This window comes from Takifugu rubripes, chromosome 21 (genome assembly GCF_901000725.2).
Source record: "Takifugu rubripes chromosome 21, fTakRub1.2, whole genome shotgun sequence".
Lineage (NCBI taxonomy): Eukaryota > Metazoa > Chordata > Actinopteri > Tetraodontiformes > Tetraodontidae > Takifugu > Takifugu rubripes.
Genome location: NC_042305.1, coordinates 18,850,005 through 18,865,821, shown reverse-complemented (window position 1 = coordinate 18,865,821; position 15,817 = coordinate 18,850,005). Strand labels below are relative to the sequence as shown.

Below are 15,817 nucleotides of genomic sequence, written 5' to 3'. Positions count from 1 at the left end.
CGCCCCGCTCCCCATCGTCGCCCCGCTCCCCATCATCGCCCCGCTCTCCCCATCGCCGCCCCGCTCCCCATCGTCGCCCCGCTCCCCATCGTCGCCCCGCTCCCCATCGTCGCCCCGCTCTCCCCATCGCCGCCCCGCTCCCCATCGCCGCCCCGCTCCCCATCGTCGCCCCGCTCCCCATCGTCGCCCCGCTCCCCATCGTCGCCCCGCTCTCCCCATCGTTGGTGATTTTAATAATAATAATAATAATAATAATAAAGATGTAGCTCGTCAAAGAATGGTGCTAGAGCCAAATACCCCCACTAATACCCAGCAAACAACGGCTCTGCCCACTGCGTGGGGGCATTTGTGTCGTGGCGTACATTATTGTGAGCGTGCACGTTCCTTACTGAAAATCCCCCCCCCCCCCAGTAACTTCCTGTCAGCTTTCTAACGGGGCGATGCGTTGGCCGCGCAGTAGCAGCGACACGCCGTCATCGTCGCAGCATTTAAGAGCAGAAACCTACGAAATGATGAGATTTAAGCAAAGGAGACAACTTAAGTCCTTCTCTTGCTCCGGCCCGTCAGCCCCCCCCCCCCCCCCGTCAGATCAGATCACGGTGGGCCAACATGTTGCAACACGCAGCTAAACTCATCCCGCTGCTGACAGGGCGGCCGTACACTCAGCAGAGATGACGGTGGAGCTCCACGCCACATGGCGCCGTCCACCGTGAGGACTGAATCAGCCGTGGTGCCGCTCAGCGCGACCTTTACTTCATCCCTGATCACTGTTCCGCCGGAGCTGAGAGGAACATAAGGAGAGGAGAGATTTATGCATCATGACGCCAGAGCAGCGCGCACGCTAATGGCTCCTAATGGGCCTGAGGTGGCCACGAGATGGGTGCACGAGAGGAGGAGGACGTGGTGACCTCTGCCGAAGCGGTGGCACGTCGCCACCCCCCCCTGCAGTACCCCCCCCCCACTGTGGTGCACTGCTGTGAGGGGGAAGGAAAGGACACAACCTGTACAGGAAGTGAGGTAAAGTGCAGTGTGTGTGCGTGTGTGGGGGGGGGTGAAGGAGAGCACAAAGCAGATGAATGGAGACACAGGTGACGGAGATGATGGTCAGGACTGGGACTCGGAGGAAGTTATGTGTCATGTGATCGGACTTTGTGCACGTGTCAAATGTTCGCCGGCGCTGATCAAAGGTGACGCGATGCAAAGACGACAGCGAGGCTCCAGATCATGTGACAGACGGGAGGAAGATGTCAGAGTGACAGGACGTCAGTCACGGGGGGGGGGGTCCACTCGTTTCGCCTCCTCCTTATTTCACCTGCATGCTGAATATGAAATGTGGGAGGGGGGGGGGTTGTCTGTCTGTCTGTCCACATCATCTTTTGCTGTTTGGGGGGGGGGGGGGGGGGGGGGGTCTTTGTGGAGGATGGGTGCTCGTCTCTCCTCCCATCCTGGACTGAGGCTGAACCCCCACATGTCCCCTCAGGGGGGCCTGATGGTGGAGGACATGTGGGGGCTGCGTCCGTCCACTTCTTCTCTTTAACATCCGTTTCTAGTGAAAACGCGAGTCTCATTCCACTTCCTGTTTAAACACACTTGTTTCTCATTCCACTTCCTGTTTAAACACGCTAGTTTCTCATTCCACTTCCTGTTTAAACACGCTTGTTTCTCATTCCACTTCCTGTTTAAACACACTTGTTTCTCATTCCACTTCCTGTTTAAACACACTTGTTTCTCATTCCACTTCCTGTTTAAACATGCTTGTTTCTCATTCCACTTCCTGTTTAAACACACTAGTTTCTCATTCCACTTCCTGTTTAAACACGCTTGTTTCTCATTCCACTTCCTGTTTAAACACACTAGTTTCTCATTCCACTTCCTGTTTAAACACGCTTGTTTCTCATTCCACTTCCTGTTTAAACACACTTGTTTCTCATTCCACTTCCTGTTTAAACACGCTTGTTTCCCATTCCACTTCCTGTTTAAACACACTTGTTTCTCATTCCACTTCCTGTTTAAACACGCTAGTTTCTCATTCCACTTCCTGTTTAAACACACTTGTTTCTCATTCCACTTCCTGTTTAAACACGTTAGTTTCTCATTCCACTTCCTGTTTAAACACGCTTGTTTCTCATTCCACTTCCTGTTTAAACACACTTGTTTCTCATTCCACTTCCTGTTTAAACACACTTGTTTCTCATTCCACTTCCTGTTTAAACATGCTTGTTTCTCATTCCACTTCCTGTTTAAACACACTAGTTTCTCATTCCACTTCCTGTTTAAACACGCTTGTTTCTCATTCCACTTCCTGTTTAAACACACTTGTTTCTCATTCCACTTCCTGTTTAAACACGCTTGTTTCCCATTCCACTTCCTGTTTAAACACACTTGTTTCTCATTCCACTTCCTGTTTAAACACACTTGTTTCTCATTCCACTTCCTGTTTAAACACACTTGTTTCTCATTCCACTTCCTGTTTAAACACGCTTGTTTCTCATTCCACTTCCTGTTTAAACACGCTTGTTTCCCATTCCACTTCCTGTTTAAACACACTTGTTTCCCATTCCACTTCCTGTTTAAACACGCTTGTTTCTCCTGGCGTCTCGCTCCTCTTAGCTGCTCGCCACCGACCACATGCAGCTGTATCTTCTGAGGAATCGTCCCTCAAAGTCGCTTCTCTCCCCCTCTTCCCCCTCTTCCCCCTCTTCCCTCTCTCCCCCCCTTCCCTCTCTCCCCCTCTTCCCTCTCTCCCCCATCTCCCCTCTCTTCCCCCTCTTCCCTCTCTTCCCTCTCTTCCCCCTCTTCCCTCTCTTCCCTCTCTTCTGTGCGCCTTTCCTCTCCTTTTCCCTCTCTTCCCCCCTCTTCCCTCTCTCCCTCTCTTCCCTCTCTTCCCCCTCTTCCCCCTCTTCCCTCCCTTCCCTCTCTTCCCTCTCTTCCCTCTCTCCCCCTCTTCCCTCTCTTCCCTCTCTTCTGTGCGCCTTTCCTCTCCTTTTCCCTCTTTCCACGCTCTTCCCTCTCATCTCCTTTAGAGAGCTTTTGGACAATGATATCGCTGGAAACAGGCAGAGTCTGACAGAGTTGGTAATAATGAATTAAGTCTGTAGCCTGGCCCTGACTCTGAAATTTAAATTATAATTACTCCTGTGGGGAGGGAAAGGGTTATTGCCAGGGAGGCGCAGAGCGGGAGAAATAGATTGAAGTGCATTTGCACTTTGCTTTTAAGACGCGCTGCTACGCTTCCCATTTTCCCCACTGTAGGTTCCTGTGTACAGGTTTGTCCAGGTTTTCACACACTCGCCATCGTTTCTGAAATCGTTCCATCTTCAGCTCCTTCCTGACACCTCTCGACTCCTCAGTAAATGTTTCTCTGCTCTCTATCATATCTGTCTCACTGTCTGATGTATTTAATCGCTAAAAAGCTTCTTTTATCAGCCAAATACAAGACGGCGCGCGTGTGTGTGTTTATACACACACACACATATAAAATGAACGAACGGAAGCTCGGCCATGTTGATGAAAACAGGTTTGGGAAACTCCAGAGAGTGACGGTTGGTGGATGAAGGCAACAGGAATTTATTCACTCTGCAAGGCGTGCTGCAAACGTGTGCACGTGTGCACGGCTGGTTGCTTTAACCAAAGTCAGAGAGCTTGGCTGGTATCTGAAAAGTGCAGCGTAAGGGGACATTTGGAGCAGGCGAGCGCAGCCATTAAGTGAAATGAAATTTGGCCATTTGTCCTCCGTTAGGCTGGGCTACAAATGCCAGCCGTGCGCGCCCCTTCTCAGACGGGGACTGTTAAAGGACATATTTTACCCTTTCCTCTTTTAATGAAATGTCAGGCTATTGACCCGACTTTCTCTTTTCTGCTAATTCACACCCCTTTTGACCCCCCCCCCCCCCACCCCCATCCTGTGACATTCCAGAGCTTGTGGAGGTCCTTCCAAAATCTGAAAGACGTGGGTGTTGTGCAGGTGAAGGTCATCAGGGCTGAAGGGCTGATGGCAGCCGACGTCACCGGTAAGACCGAGCAACGGGGGCGCCACCTCCAAATCAATGCTTCCATTTTATTTAACCGCCTAAGACTGGGAAGGAGTCCCAGCTTCACCTTCCGGAACGCTTCTGGACTTCTGGAAACCACAAAAACCTCCGCAGGAGCGAGACCCTGGGAGAGCTGACCTCACCTTCCCGGTGGCCTCCAACTATTTCTCCGACGAGCAGAAAAGATGCATGTTGCCCGTTTGAATCATGGAGAAGAAGCACTTATGTGAAGCAACAAATCTCTCCCCCCTCCTGCTCCCTCCCTGCTCGCTCTCCGAATCCTCCAGTCTCCATTAATTCTTACTTTTAATTAGGTCTACAGTGGACAGGCCTAGTTCTTCACTCCGTATTATCTGTAGACAGAGAGGGAGGCAGCGCGGGCATGCGAGGCTCCAGTTTTACTCCTTTTGAAAGAGCCACAGTCCCATTAGCCAATACAAAGTGGAGCTGGTAGATTTGGGTTAGAGCGGCGAGTGCTGGGAGGAGCGGGAGTGTGGGGCTGCTGGTTCTCGGGCTCCTGCGTCTACGTGACCTCGTTGTGGAGCTCATGGTGCAGACGGAGCTACGTGAAAGTGTTCAGGCCTAAATATTGCAGAATGCAACATCTAGTGGAGGTCTTCTTGCCTTAATCGTTCTCCACTGGTCACGGCTGCAGAACCGAAGGTTGCAGCAGTTTTGATGATGTTTACATCCACTTTTTCTCGCCAAACCCATTTAAATCGAACGAAATGCGGCGGTTTCCCGGCCGGTGAGACAGATAAATACAGGAGGTGAACACACGCAGGTAAGAGAAAAGCGTGTGTGTGAGAGTGTGCAGATGCGTGTGTGTCGGTGGCAGAAACAATAGCCCTGTGAGAGGCCCATAAGAGCCCTCACCTCCCCAACAGCCTATTGGAACAGCCCTGATGGAGAGAGGGTCAGGAACAAGGTGAGAGACACAGACAGACAGACAGACAAACACACAGAGAGGAGAGGTGGGAGGGAGAGAGGGAACGAGTTCACCGTCTCTCCCCCATTCATGCTGCCTGTTCCCTCCCCCTCCCCCTCCTCCTCCCCCTCCTCCTCCTCCCCCTCCTCCTCCTCTCTGGCCAGCTCTCTCTCCAATTGAAGTGTTTTTGTGGAGTAGCTCCTCTCCAGCCGAGTAGGATAACTGAAAATAGTCCCTAAAACCAACAATCCCTTTTGTCTGCCGGCTCTTGTCCCTGTGAGTGGAGGCTGTACTGTAAGAGCATTTCAATAATACACATAGGGACGTGCACGCACACACACACACACACACACACACACACACGCACACACACACACACACACACACACACACTGCAGCAGCAGCGGTCTGGAAAACATGGTGTTCCGCCTCATATCAAAGAAAACCTGTCAGGTAAGTGTAGATTTTCACCTGACTGGGGGGAATATTGTGGGCGGAGCCAGGTCAGAGGTGATGAAAGCAGAAGATGGACGCATCAAAACCACATTTTACAGTCTGAATCCTAATTAAATGTGCTTGGGTGTAAAGGTACGTGCGCTTCCTCTCCGAGCTGGAGCTGCTTCCTGCCGGGCAATTACAGGGGCGCCTCCTCGCATCCGTCCTCCGCTCTTATCTTAGGGCGTCCTGAAATGAGTTGGAGCTCCTCGCCGCAGAGATGGGGGGGAGGAGCATAGTTGGACGTTACCTGGATGAGCTCTGACTGGCGCTCAAGTCCAAAGCGTGTAATTGGTTAAGACAGCCGCCTCGAGCGCCGGCGGCCAATAAGGTGAAAGTTCATCGCCATTGACAACAGGCTCACTGTGGCGACGCCGCCTGCCATATCATTAAAAACAGAACATTGCGGAGAAAATGAGGGAGGCAAGAGGTTCTGCCGAGTAATTTCCATCAATTAATTGGGATGATTGCAATTCATTTTAATCAGGCCTGATTGGCGAGCGCGACATTTGAAACGTCTTCGCGGCGAAAGCTCCGGTTTGGCGGGTCCAAGTGAGCGTGTAAGGATCGAGAACATGTGATGCCGACGGAGACGGAGAAGCTCCAGGTCCTTGTCTCTTTTCACCGGCCTTGTTTTCTATCGCCGCCGTCAATATCCGTCCCGTCAATGCGGCGCCCAAACACGTATGAAAGGCGACACCTACGGCTCAGCATCGATCACGCTGACATTTACTCTGCACGCCCACTAAATGTCCTGCCCTTGTCACAACATTTGAAGAAAATTCCAGCAATCAATGAGGCACACACACACACACACACACACACACACACACACACACACACACACTCCTCATTCAGGCACCACCACTGTGACGCTTTGAACTCAATTCAAACTTTATTGAGAGCGATTACGCAACGGCGCTTCCCTCCTAACGTTCTCGCTCTGCTCAATATTTTCTGCCAGGATTTGTGTGGGATTTTTCCTTCCTTCTTTTTTAGCTCCCTGACCCGACGCTTTTATGTGATAAGCTTGAACAAACAGCACAGCGGCTCCCAACGGCTGAGACGGGAAGAAGAAAAGAGTGATCAAAGGCAGAATTAAGAGTTTTGTTGTTTTTAGCCCATTTTAGGGCGATTGAAGGGAGGTGGGCTCGCAGGCATGTGGAGCTGCTCAGACTCCGTCTGTGCACACAGACGCTCAAACTGGGAGACAAACGGTGAATGTGGGACATTACTGGTTGGGATTATGCTGGTACAGGGAGTCTGTCTCAGGAGGACACATGAAGACGCTTGGAATTAAATACATGTAGAATTTCACAGTGAAGGAAACTGTGTGAAAATCCAGCTTTCTATCAAATGTAGTCTATCAATATATAGTCTATTAAATATACAGTCTATTAAATATACAGTCTTTTAATATATAGTCTATCAAATATACAGTCTATTAAATATACAGTCTTTTAATATATAGTCTATCAAATATACAGTCTATTAAATATACAATCTTTTAATATATAGTCTATCAAATATACAGTCTATTAAATATACAGTCTTTTAATATATAGTCTATCAAATATACAGTCTATCAATATATAGTCTATCAAATATACAGTCTATTAAATATACAGTCTTAATATATAGTCTATCAAATATAGTCTATCAATATATAGTCTATCAAATATACAGTCTATTAAATATACAGTCTTAATATATAGTCTATCAAATATAGTCTATCAATATATAGTCTATCAAATATACAGTCTATCAATATATAGTCTATCAAATATACAGTCTATTAAATATACAGTCTTAATATATAGTCTATCAAATATAGTCTATCAATATATAGTCTATCAAATATACAGTCTATCAATATATAGTCTATCAAATATACAGTCTTAATATATAGTCTATCAAATATAGTCTATCAATATATAGTCTATCAAATATACAGTCTATCAATATATAGTCTATCAAATATATAGTCTATCAAATATATAGTCTATTAAATATATAGTCTATCATATAAAGTCTGTCATATATAGTATATCTATCAGACATAACGTGCTGCTAAAGGCTTTTTCAAATCACTCATTTCATTTATTTATGTTCCTTTTGTAAAGATGAACTTTGTGTCACTGGTGGTTGTGAATGTTCTCAAATGATTTTCATGAATTCATTTTTATTTCATTCCATAATTTAGCCTCTTATTTTGCTCCCTGTATATTTTTTGATGACCTCCGCAGGTTTTCTCTCTGTCCAGGTTTCACATTTTCTGTCTTGTTTCTTCTTTTTTTTGTCCTTTTTTGAAGCTAACACATTCAATAAAGTGCTGCGTTGTGTTGTTGTTGTTGTTATTTACAGGTAAGAGCGACCCCTTCTGCGTGGTGGAGCTGAGCAACGACCGCCTGCAGACACACACAGTCTACAAGAACCTCAACCCAGAGTGGAACAAGGTTTTTACTTTGTGAGTGACTTTTAATACCCTGACGCGTGCGTGTGTGTGCGTGTGTGTGTGTTCAGTCGATAAATAATGTAGATTTGTTGTAGCTTGCCTCACGTTTTTGGTGTGTTTTAGTAACGTTAAGGACATCCACTCCGTGCTGGAGGTCACCGTTTACGACGAGGACCGAGACAGAAGTGCCGACTTCTTGGGGAAGGTGGCGATTCCTCTATTAAATGTGAGTCAAAGATATATTTCCATGCATGTGTTTCTTTTTTTTTTTTTTCCTTCTCCACTGGGGATATTAGCGATAGAGGAACATAGAGGAGCGGGACGGGTGAAAACATGCATCGGAAGATATAAAAAGCAAAGGTTATTTCTGTAGCTGCGCAGAGGAGACTTGTTATTTCACAGAGAGAAAGAGATGAAGGAGGGAAAACGGCGAAGAGAACAGACGAGAAGAGAGGAAGAGAAGAGAGGAAGAGAACGGACGAGAGCCGATATGAAAATGACACTGATTGAAGGACGGAACGGCTGCATTAACAGGAAGCAGAGGCAGAAACGTGTCCGTTGTATTGGAGGATGTATAGAAAGTGTGTGTGAGTGTGTATAAGCTGCGCCGTACAGTGTGATTCCCCAGGATAGTTCCTCTCTGTCTGACAGGGCCGCGCTGCACTGGGTAATGAACAGGTACTTGTCAGAGTTGCCACAGTTGTTTTGGGTTCCTTGTCAGCGGCAGCAGCTGGGGTTCAAAGGTGGCCCCGGGAGCCGATTCAGCCGGGTATTGCCAGACAGACGCCTGTCATGTCCCTCTCCCACAGATCCAAAATGGAGAACGCAAAGCCTACGCCTTGAAAAGCAAGGAGCTGACAGGGCCAACAAAAGGGGTCATCTTTCTCGAAATAGACGTGATTTTTAATGCTGTAAGTCTTTTTTCCTTTTTGATTCTCATCACTGATATTCCCCCCCCCCCCGTGCCGCTTTATGCTGTGTCTACCTCCCTCGCTAGTCCTCTCCCCCCACCCCGCCCCGCCCCGCCCCGCTGTTGTCCCCCCGCCCCCCTTCATGCTCATCCCTCGGCCTCGTTTGGGCTTTAATTATCGAAGACTCCCTCTCAGCAGCCTTTGTTCGCCATCAGCGTGTGCGTCCTGCGTCCGCCATCTTACGGCGTCCTCCCCTGCTGCCTGTGGCCTCTCACATGGGGCATCGCTGCACTGTGTAGCCTCCTGAGACATTCTGAATATGCTTCTGCAGTAGCTTCACCTTGTCTTGCTGTCTGTTTCTTGTCTGACTGTCACGCTGTGCTCCCTCCATCTCCCAGGTGAAGGCTGGTCTCAGGACGCTGATCCCCATGGAGCAGAAGTACATGGAGGAGGAGCCCAGAGTGTCCAAACAGGTACATCATCATTTAAAAAATAATAGACTTTTGTTCTTTTCTTCACTGCCTTACTGTCAGAAGTCAAACCAACAAGCCTGGAAAAAACCCCAAACCACCCTGTAAAGCACAACAACTGTCTGCACAAGATCCGAGCGGATGATTGAAAGGAAAAACAGCATTCTGTTTTTCCTCCCTTTCCTCTCCTCTTTTCTCAGCTCTCTCCTCTCACATCGACTCTGAGCGGTGAATAGAAATGTCAAGCTGTCAGCTCTGGGGTGCATAAGTAGATTGGCCATCCTTATAGTTGGCCCTCTCTGCCACCGCCGCTTTGCACTTCATTGTCACGCTGCTCAGTGTGGCGGCGCCACAAAGGGCTGAATAGTCGGGGCTGGCCCACATCACACATGTCATATGAGTGACCGTTCGGGCTCGGCAGTCAATGCCACGCCATGCGCAGCCCTGCCCGATGCAGCACAGCGCGCTCGCACAGCGGCTTCACTGGTTTGTCAGCCCCCCATCTATGACCCTTCCACGCCGCCCTCGCCTCCTCGCTCGCTCCCTGTCTCAGCCCACTCTGAGCTTTTCTCCCCAGTGCAGAATCCTTTTTCATCTCCGTTTCACCTCTGACTCACAAAGATGACCCGTGTCAGCGTCTCGCAATGATGATGTCACCAGCTGCTGTGGAGGGATTGCCCCGCGAGGGCTCTTTTGTGCGGCAGCGGCCCCCCTGCTGTTGCTGCTTGGGCGCGCAGACACAGAAAAGAGGCGGCTGAAGCTGCCAAACAAAAGCGGCTCATTACAATTGGGGCATTTGACTAAAGATGACTTCACCGCTCGTTCTGAGCGGCTTCGTTAAAGATGTGTGTGCTGAGGAACGTGAGGGAGGGTCATTTACAGTCCTCAGGGTCCGAGCGTCCCCGGCGGGGCCCAACAATCAACCAGTCCCGCATTATTGTAGCACTACAGACTACGTGGATTCACACACACACACACACACACACACACACACACACACACACACACACACTCAGTAAAATAATATCCTAGATTTTAAACTGTGATCTGCGGAGCGAGCTTGTCCTTTGGGAACACTTTCCCCTGGAGTCGGCCTGATTGGGTGGTTGGCGCTCGGCTGCTGTTAGTCTATTCCCGGAATGGGTGGAAACCCAAGGGGAGGACGGCAGTTATCCTGCTCTCACGTATATCTGGCCAAATGCTCGGAGCACCCCGAGGGGAGGAGATTCGGAGGAAGGAGCTAAAAATTCTTGTCATTGCGCTTAACTTTATCACTGCCAGAGTACCGGTGGCGAGCTGGTGCGTCACGTTTACAAAATAATAGTTTGTCCAAGAACCTGATGGTTATTGGTAAATAGGCAACAGATTAAGAAGAACACACTCACGTCGTCACGGTGTCTTCAGAGGTGCAACGGTGAAAACCAGAATGAGGTCAAAAAGGTTCAACTCTGAAGTGGCAGAAGTTGGTGCTCTAGTTAACTTCCCAAAGTAACTGCAGAGGGAAACTCTTGGACATCCTTGACGACAGTTTGTCATCTTCACTGAGGCGCTAATTATATGGATTTCCTTTTCCCAGTAAATGAACTTGAATGTAAAGGAAATGGAGAAGGAGGAACTTTTTGACAGGATCTCCAGTCGCTTTAATTGCTGTGCTTATGTTTGTAGACATTCCACTCAGCTACTTTCACACAAAAGCTCATTAGTTGTCCACATTAAGGCTTTTAATTAAGGCCGCTTCGCTGCTGAATGTTCACACGCTGCTAGAGTCATCGCGTATCTCATCATATCTCCTTTCTTGCTCCTTCCCAGTTTTGAGCTTCAATGTGAACTTGTGTTTTGAATGTCAACTAACTGTTTTTCTGGTTGTCTTTTATTTTAGCTGCTGCTGCGTAACTTCTACAGAGTCCGACGCTGCATCATGTTCCTCATCAACACAGGCTACTACATCAACAGCTGCTTTGAATGGGAATCTCCGCAGAGGAGCATCTGCGCTTTTGTGGTACGAGACACGTCAAAAACAAACGAGCACGTCAGCCAGCAAGGTGCTAAACAGGTAGAATAAAGGCTGATGGTACTGCGCACGTGCACGTGCACGTGCAGGACCTGACCTGCTGGGTTGGGCTCCCCTCCCCCCAATTCCACAGTGTGCAGAGTGCTTGTTGGTGTCTGAAGTACAGTTGAGCACAGTTCCCTCCAGAGTGTCTTCCCCTGCACACCCCCCCCCAAAATATCTCCATACAGTATTCCTGATGAATTTAGTCACATGTACAAAAGCACCCCCTGTAGATTTATTTCCCTTAAAACAAGAATGGACAAGAATTGTTTTGTATTTTCCTGTTTTTTGTGATCACACTGTTAGCAAGGCTGCCAGCATCCTGTGGACTCCTGTCTGACTTTACTCTGATACTACCAACTTCTAGGTCTATTGAAGAATCCTAATTCCTTCACTCCCCCCCCCCGTTCATCTGTGTCATGTATTAAAATGTAATTGGACAGCGAGGCTGTCAGTAAAGGACCTTCACCTGCAGGGATGTGAGTGGCTGCATGAAGGGCCCCACCTGAGAGGGTGTTTAATCCTGCCTGCTCTCGTGTCCTTAAGGAGCAACAGGACAAGTGAACGTGGCCCCTTTGCTGTGATGGGATGGGATGGGATGGCGGTGGGGGGGGGTAATGTCTCCACCGTGGACGGTCCACGCAGCAGCACGTGGCGGTCCATCTCTGCGTGTGTGTTACTACAGCAGGAGACAGGGGAGATACAGTCGTGATCAGTTAACCTTCTGTTTAGGAGCCTCGCCATGTTGTTTTTGTGTGTGTGTGTGTGCGTGTGCACGTGTTTGAGTTTTTTGATCATCTAAGGCTGAAGGGTACACGAACCTTCGCCTCTTATCTTTTTATCTGAAAGTGTCCGGAAACATAACCGAGGTACTCGCAGAAACGAGGTCGCTCCAGAATTGCCAATCTACATTTTGAAGGATGAAACCTTGGACGGGCTACTTTTGTGTCAACATCTGCACATGCCCACGTACCCTGAAGTCCTTCAGCCTCTTTTAAACACAGCCTCTTTTTTTATCCCCAAGAAACAGCATTGACAATTCACCTTCTCTTTACGCTCGTCAAATTAAAAGTACAGTATTCAGATAATGATAAAGGATAGATCTAGGCCAAGGACGTGCTATAGTTTATAGAGTATGAAATTTAGGTGTCATTGTGGTTACCTCGCGGCCCCACTCCCTCGCCGGATCGTTTGGAAGTCTGTTATCGTAGGAGTGTGCACTTAGCTAAAAGCATCAGACTGTTTAGGGCCATTTCTCTGTACAGGTACTTCCTCCCTCTCCCTCCCTCCCTCCATTTCCTTATCCCTCTTTCATTTCTGCCTCACTTTGAGAGGCTTCTTAATCACTTCGTTCATCTCTGTAAGTGGGTTTTTATGGGTGGCCATCTGCCCAAGGTGGTGCGTTCATGAAGGTGCGCCGCTGTCTGCGATTACGCGCATGTGTGTCTGCTCACATGCGCACGTGTGTTCCTGTCGGCTTGTCCTTCTTGACAGACGTTACACTTAATTCTGTAGCACAGCTGTAACTGGAGATGCAGAAAGCTGAACGAACGTGCTCACATCTTTGCTGATTTAGTCCACCCGAACTTTGGGGAACTTTGGCGTGTTTACCAAACCTTCACAGAGATGAAACATTACCCAGCTCCCTCCCCTAACCCTAACTAACCCTAACCCTAACCGTAACCCTAACTAACCCTAACCCTAACCTCAACCTTAAAACCATGGCTTACCTCTGAAACAGTCCTTTAAAGTTGTGGGGACCAGCCAAAATGTCCTCAGTTTGTTACTAAAATGAGTATTGTGATACTTGGTGAGTGGCAAATACAATGTACACGATGCATAAGCACACCAACGTTCAGTTGTCATTCACAATATTCATTTAGGAAGTGACCAAACTGTCTGTCTTCATGGTCCCCTACATCCCTTCTGCCCAGTTCTGCAGTGCCAGCTGCATGTACACATCATTAGTGCCAGCTGCGACGAGTGTGTGGTGTGTGTGTGTGTGTGTGTGTGTGTTTACGTGAGAGAAAGAGATATTGCATCGGCTCACACGCAGCCTTTCTCGCTCGCACACACCCACACTGCTGTCACACACACCCATGGCAGCGGCGAGTCGGTCGCCAGGGCAGCTTCGCCTGAGGCGCTGGCACAGCTCCTGTCCCGCATGATGGGTGGCGTCTGTATGAGTGTGTGGGGCTCGTTTCCCTCGTCTCGGGGTTAAACGCCTGCTTCCTTTTCCCCTCACCTGCGCGTTTGTGCGTGTGTGTCTTCACCTTCAGCTTTACCTTCTTTCTGTCCGTCCATTCCTGCTTTCCTTTATCTCTCTCTCTCTCTGCGTTCCCTCCCAGAGAGTCGAGGCCGCGGTGGGGCCGAGCGGTGTCAGATTCGCTCCTCCTGCTGCTGCTGCCAGCTCTCCCCACGGCCCTTGCAAGACAAGGCTGTTATTGCCCCGGGGACCGCAGGCCTCAGCAGCTCTTCCTCCAAACAAATTTGCGGTAACTTTATCTGCAATTGGGCCCTGAATTGGAAGCAAATAGAGGCAGCTTTGTGCAGCTGAGGGAAGGGCGAGGGCAGCGAGCTGGGGGTTGTTGGGAAGGGTGGGGAAATGATACCGCGCTCTTTTATGTCAGGCAAAGTAGGACTCTTATCAGGAAGAGGGCCCAGACAAGGGAGCTACTTCTAGAGGAAACTGGAGCACCTATCACCTGCTTTGCATTTAGATAAAAATTCACCCTGCTGGAAAAAAAAAAGAGAGCAAAGAGTACAGAAGCAACATTTGAGAGTGTGCAGGTATTTGTGTGTTTGCACATGCTCGGCTGGTAGTTTGATGCTCCTGCTCGTGCACGTGACGCAGAGACTCCACAGCAGCGAGCTGTAGCCGCCACTCCGGGTCTCGAAATTGCTCCTTTGACTCCTCTTCAAAGAATCTGTCAAAGTTTTCAGAGTTTTGAAGTGGCGGGTTCGTCTTTGCCCACAGCAAGGGACAGCTTTGAAAGCCTGGCGCTCACGTTTTACAGCGCCCCGATTTGTAAAGCGAGTGATAGTTGGAATATTGTGACGGAGGGAGAATACCAAGTTAGAGTTTAATCACCAGAGATCGACACACGTCAAAAAAAAAGAGAGAAAATCCTCGTAGCATTTTACCCGAGGAACCAACGGCCATAGTTACACAGATTCACAATTATGAGCCCATTAAACACTCAACACTTGACATGATTTCCCTATATTATTGCAGCGGGAGTAGACTGGATCTACTGGATCCTCTTTGAGGTCGCTTCTTTTTAAAAAATAAAATAAAATTAGAGCAACAGCTTTAATTGTGCGCAGCGTTGTGTTCCGCAGGACGACAGCAGGGGGCAGTCTAGCACCACAGATCGATGCTCAGATTCGGTCACCAACAGGACAGAGTCACCCCCCCCCCCCCCCCCCCCCCCCCCCCCCCCCTCTCAAACTTAACAGGACTTTCTAGTTGCTATCTGGCAACACTTAATGCCAGCATGGAAATTGATGTAAGTGAGATAAAGGGGAACTCTGAAATCCAAACTTCAGTTTCACTCCACTGAGACAGAGCAGGAGGAAAGTTAGCCTGGTGTGCGGCTAATGTAAGCCAAAGTACTGAATATTACCCTCCCACGGTGCCGTGGCTCTGAGCCGTAAGGACTCGGCTTGTTTTTGAAGCAAATAATGCAAAAAGATACAATTCTCAACGTGCCACACAGAGTGCTTGAATAAATCATTCTGACTTGTCTTTTTTTTTCCTCCTCGGTTAAAACTTTTTAATATATAATTTAATGTTCAGAGCGTTTCTGGATATTGAGGAACGTACCGAGCATTTTAGCTGTAATTAAAATCAACTCCTCATCAAAATAGTCCCCAACATGTGTGAACTGATACCGACCTTAGGAATTTTACTTGTTTTCCTTTTTACCTGTGTTGTGATGTCGGAGCTTCCCGGGAAAAGGACGATTTAACAGATTCCACCGGGAAGAATGCTCTTATTTTATGATGCTTCGGTTCCTTTGTTCCTCGAGATTTCACTGAACTTTTCAGAAAAAACCCTGATGCTCAGTTCTTTTGCTTTCATACAAAATGCATTTTGGAAGAAAACTGCCCAGAAAAAGGGGGAGTTATTTTCTCATTTCAAAAATACAATTATATTCAATGTTTATTAAATGTTCGATTAAATGTTAATTCAATGTTAAATGTTCAAAATAATAGAAACTTTTTTTCTGGGATTTTTCACTGAAAAAGTAAATATAAGAAAGCTTCGATGTCAGACCCAATTTATTTTGTAACATTGAATTTCAGTCATATTGAGGCGACATGAATAATCTATATAACCTGTCTGTACCCTACCCCCCCAACCCCCCCCCCCCCCTCCATGACCAGCTAGAAGTATCTAAATTTGCCATTTTTGGATTCCTTCCTCTTCTTCCATCTTCCATTTTTCCTCTGCGTCTCCCACCGCCGACGA

General features: G+C 48.2%; 1 protein-coding gene across 17 annotated transcripts in view; it reads left to right on the top strand.

Moving 5' to 3' along the window:
- Positions 1 to 15,817, top strand: part of mctp1a (multiple C2 domains, transmembrane 1a) — a 75,700-nt gene that overhangs the window by 28,811 nt on the left and 31,072 nt on the right. For 16 of the 17 annotated variants that reach the window (XR_003886705.1, XR_003886704.1, XR_003886706.1 and 13 more), the window contains 6 exons: positions 3,917 to 4,010; positions 7,819 to 7,921; positions 8,033 to 8,135; positions 8,719 to 8,820; positions 9,219 to 9,293; positions 11,170 to 11,289. Coding sequence is in view for 12 of the 17 variants with exons in the window: in XM_029830055.1 (XP_029685915.1) it covers positions 3,917 to 4,010; positions 7,819 to 7,921; positions 8,033 to 8,135; positions 8,719 to 8,820; positions 9,219 to 9,293; positions 11,170 to 11,289 (597 nt within the window). In the remaining 5 variants the exon portion in view is untranslated. The remainder of the gene's footprint in view (positions 1 to 3,916; positions 4,011 to 7,818; positions 7,922 to 8,032; positions 8,136 to 8,718; positions 8,821 to 9,218; positions 9,294 to 11,169; positions 11,290 to 15,817) is intronic. The other variant, XM_029830053.1, reaches the window with a different exon arrangement.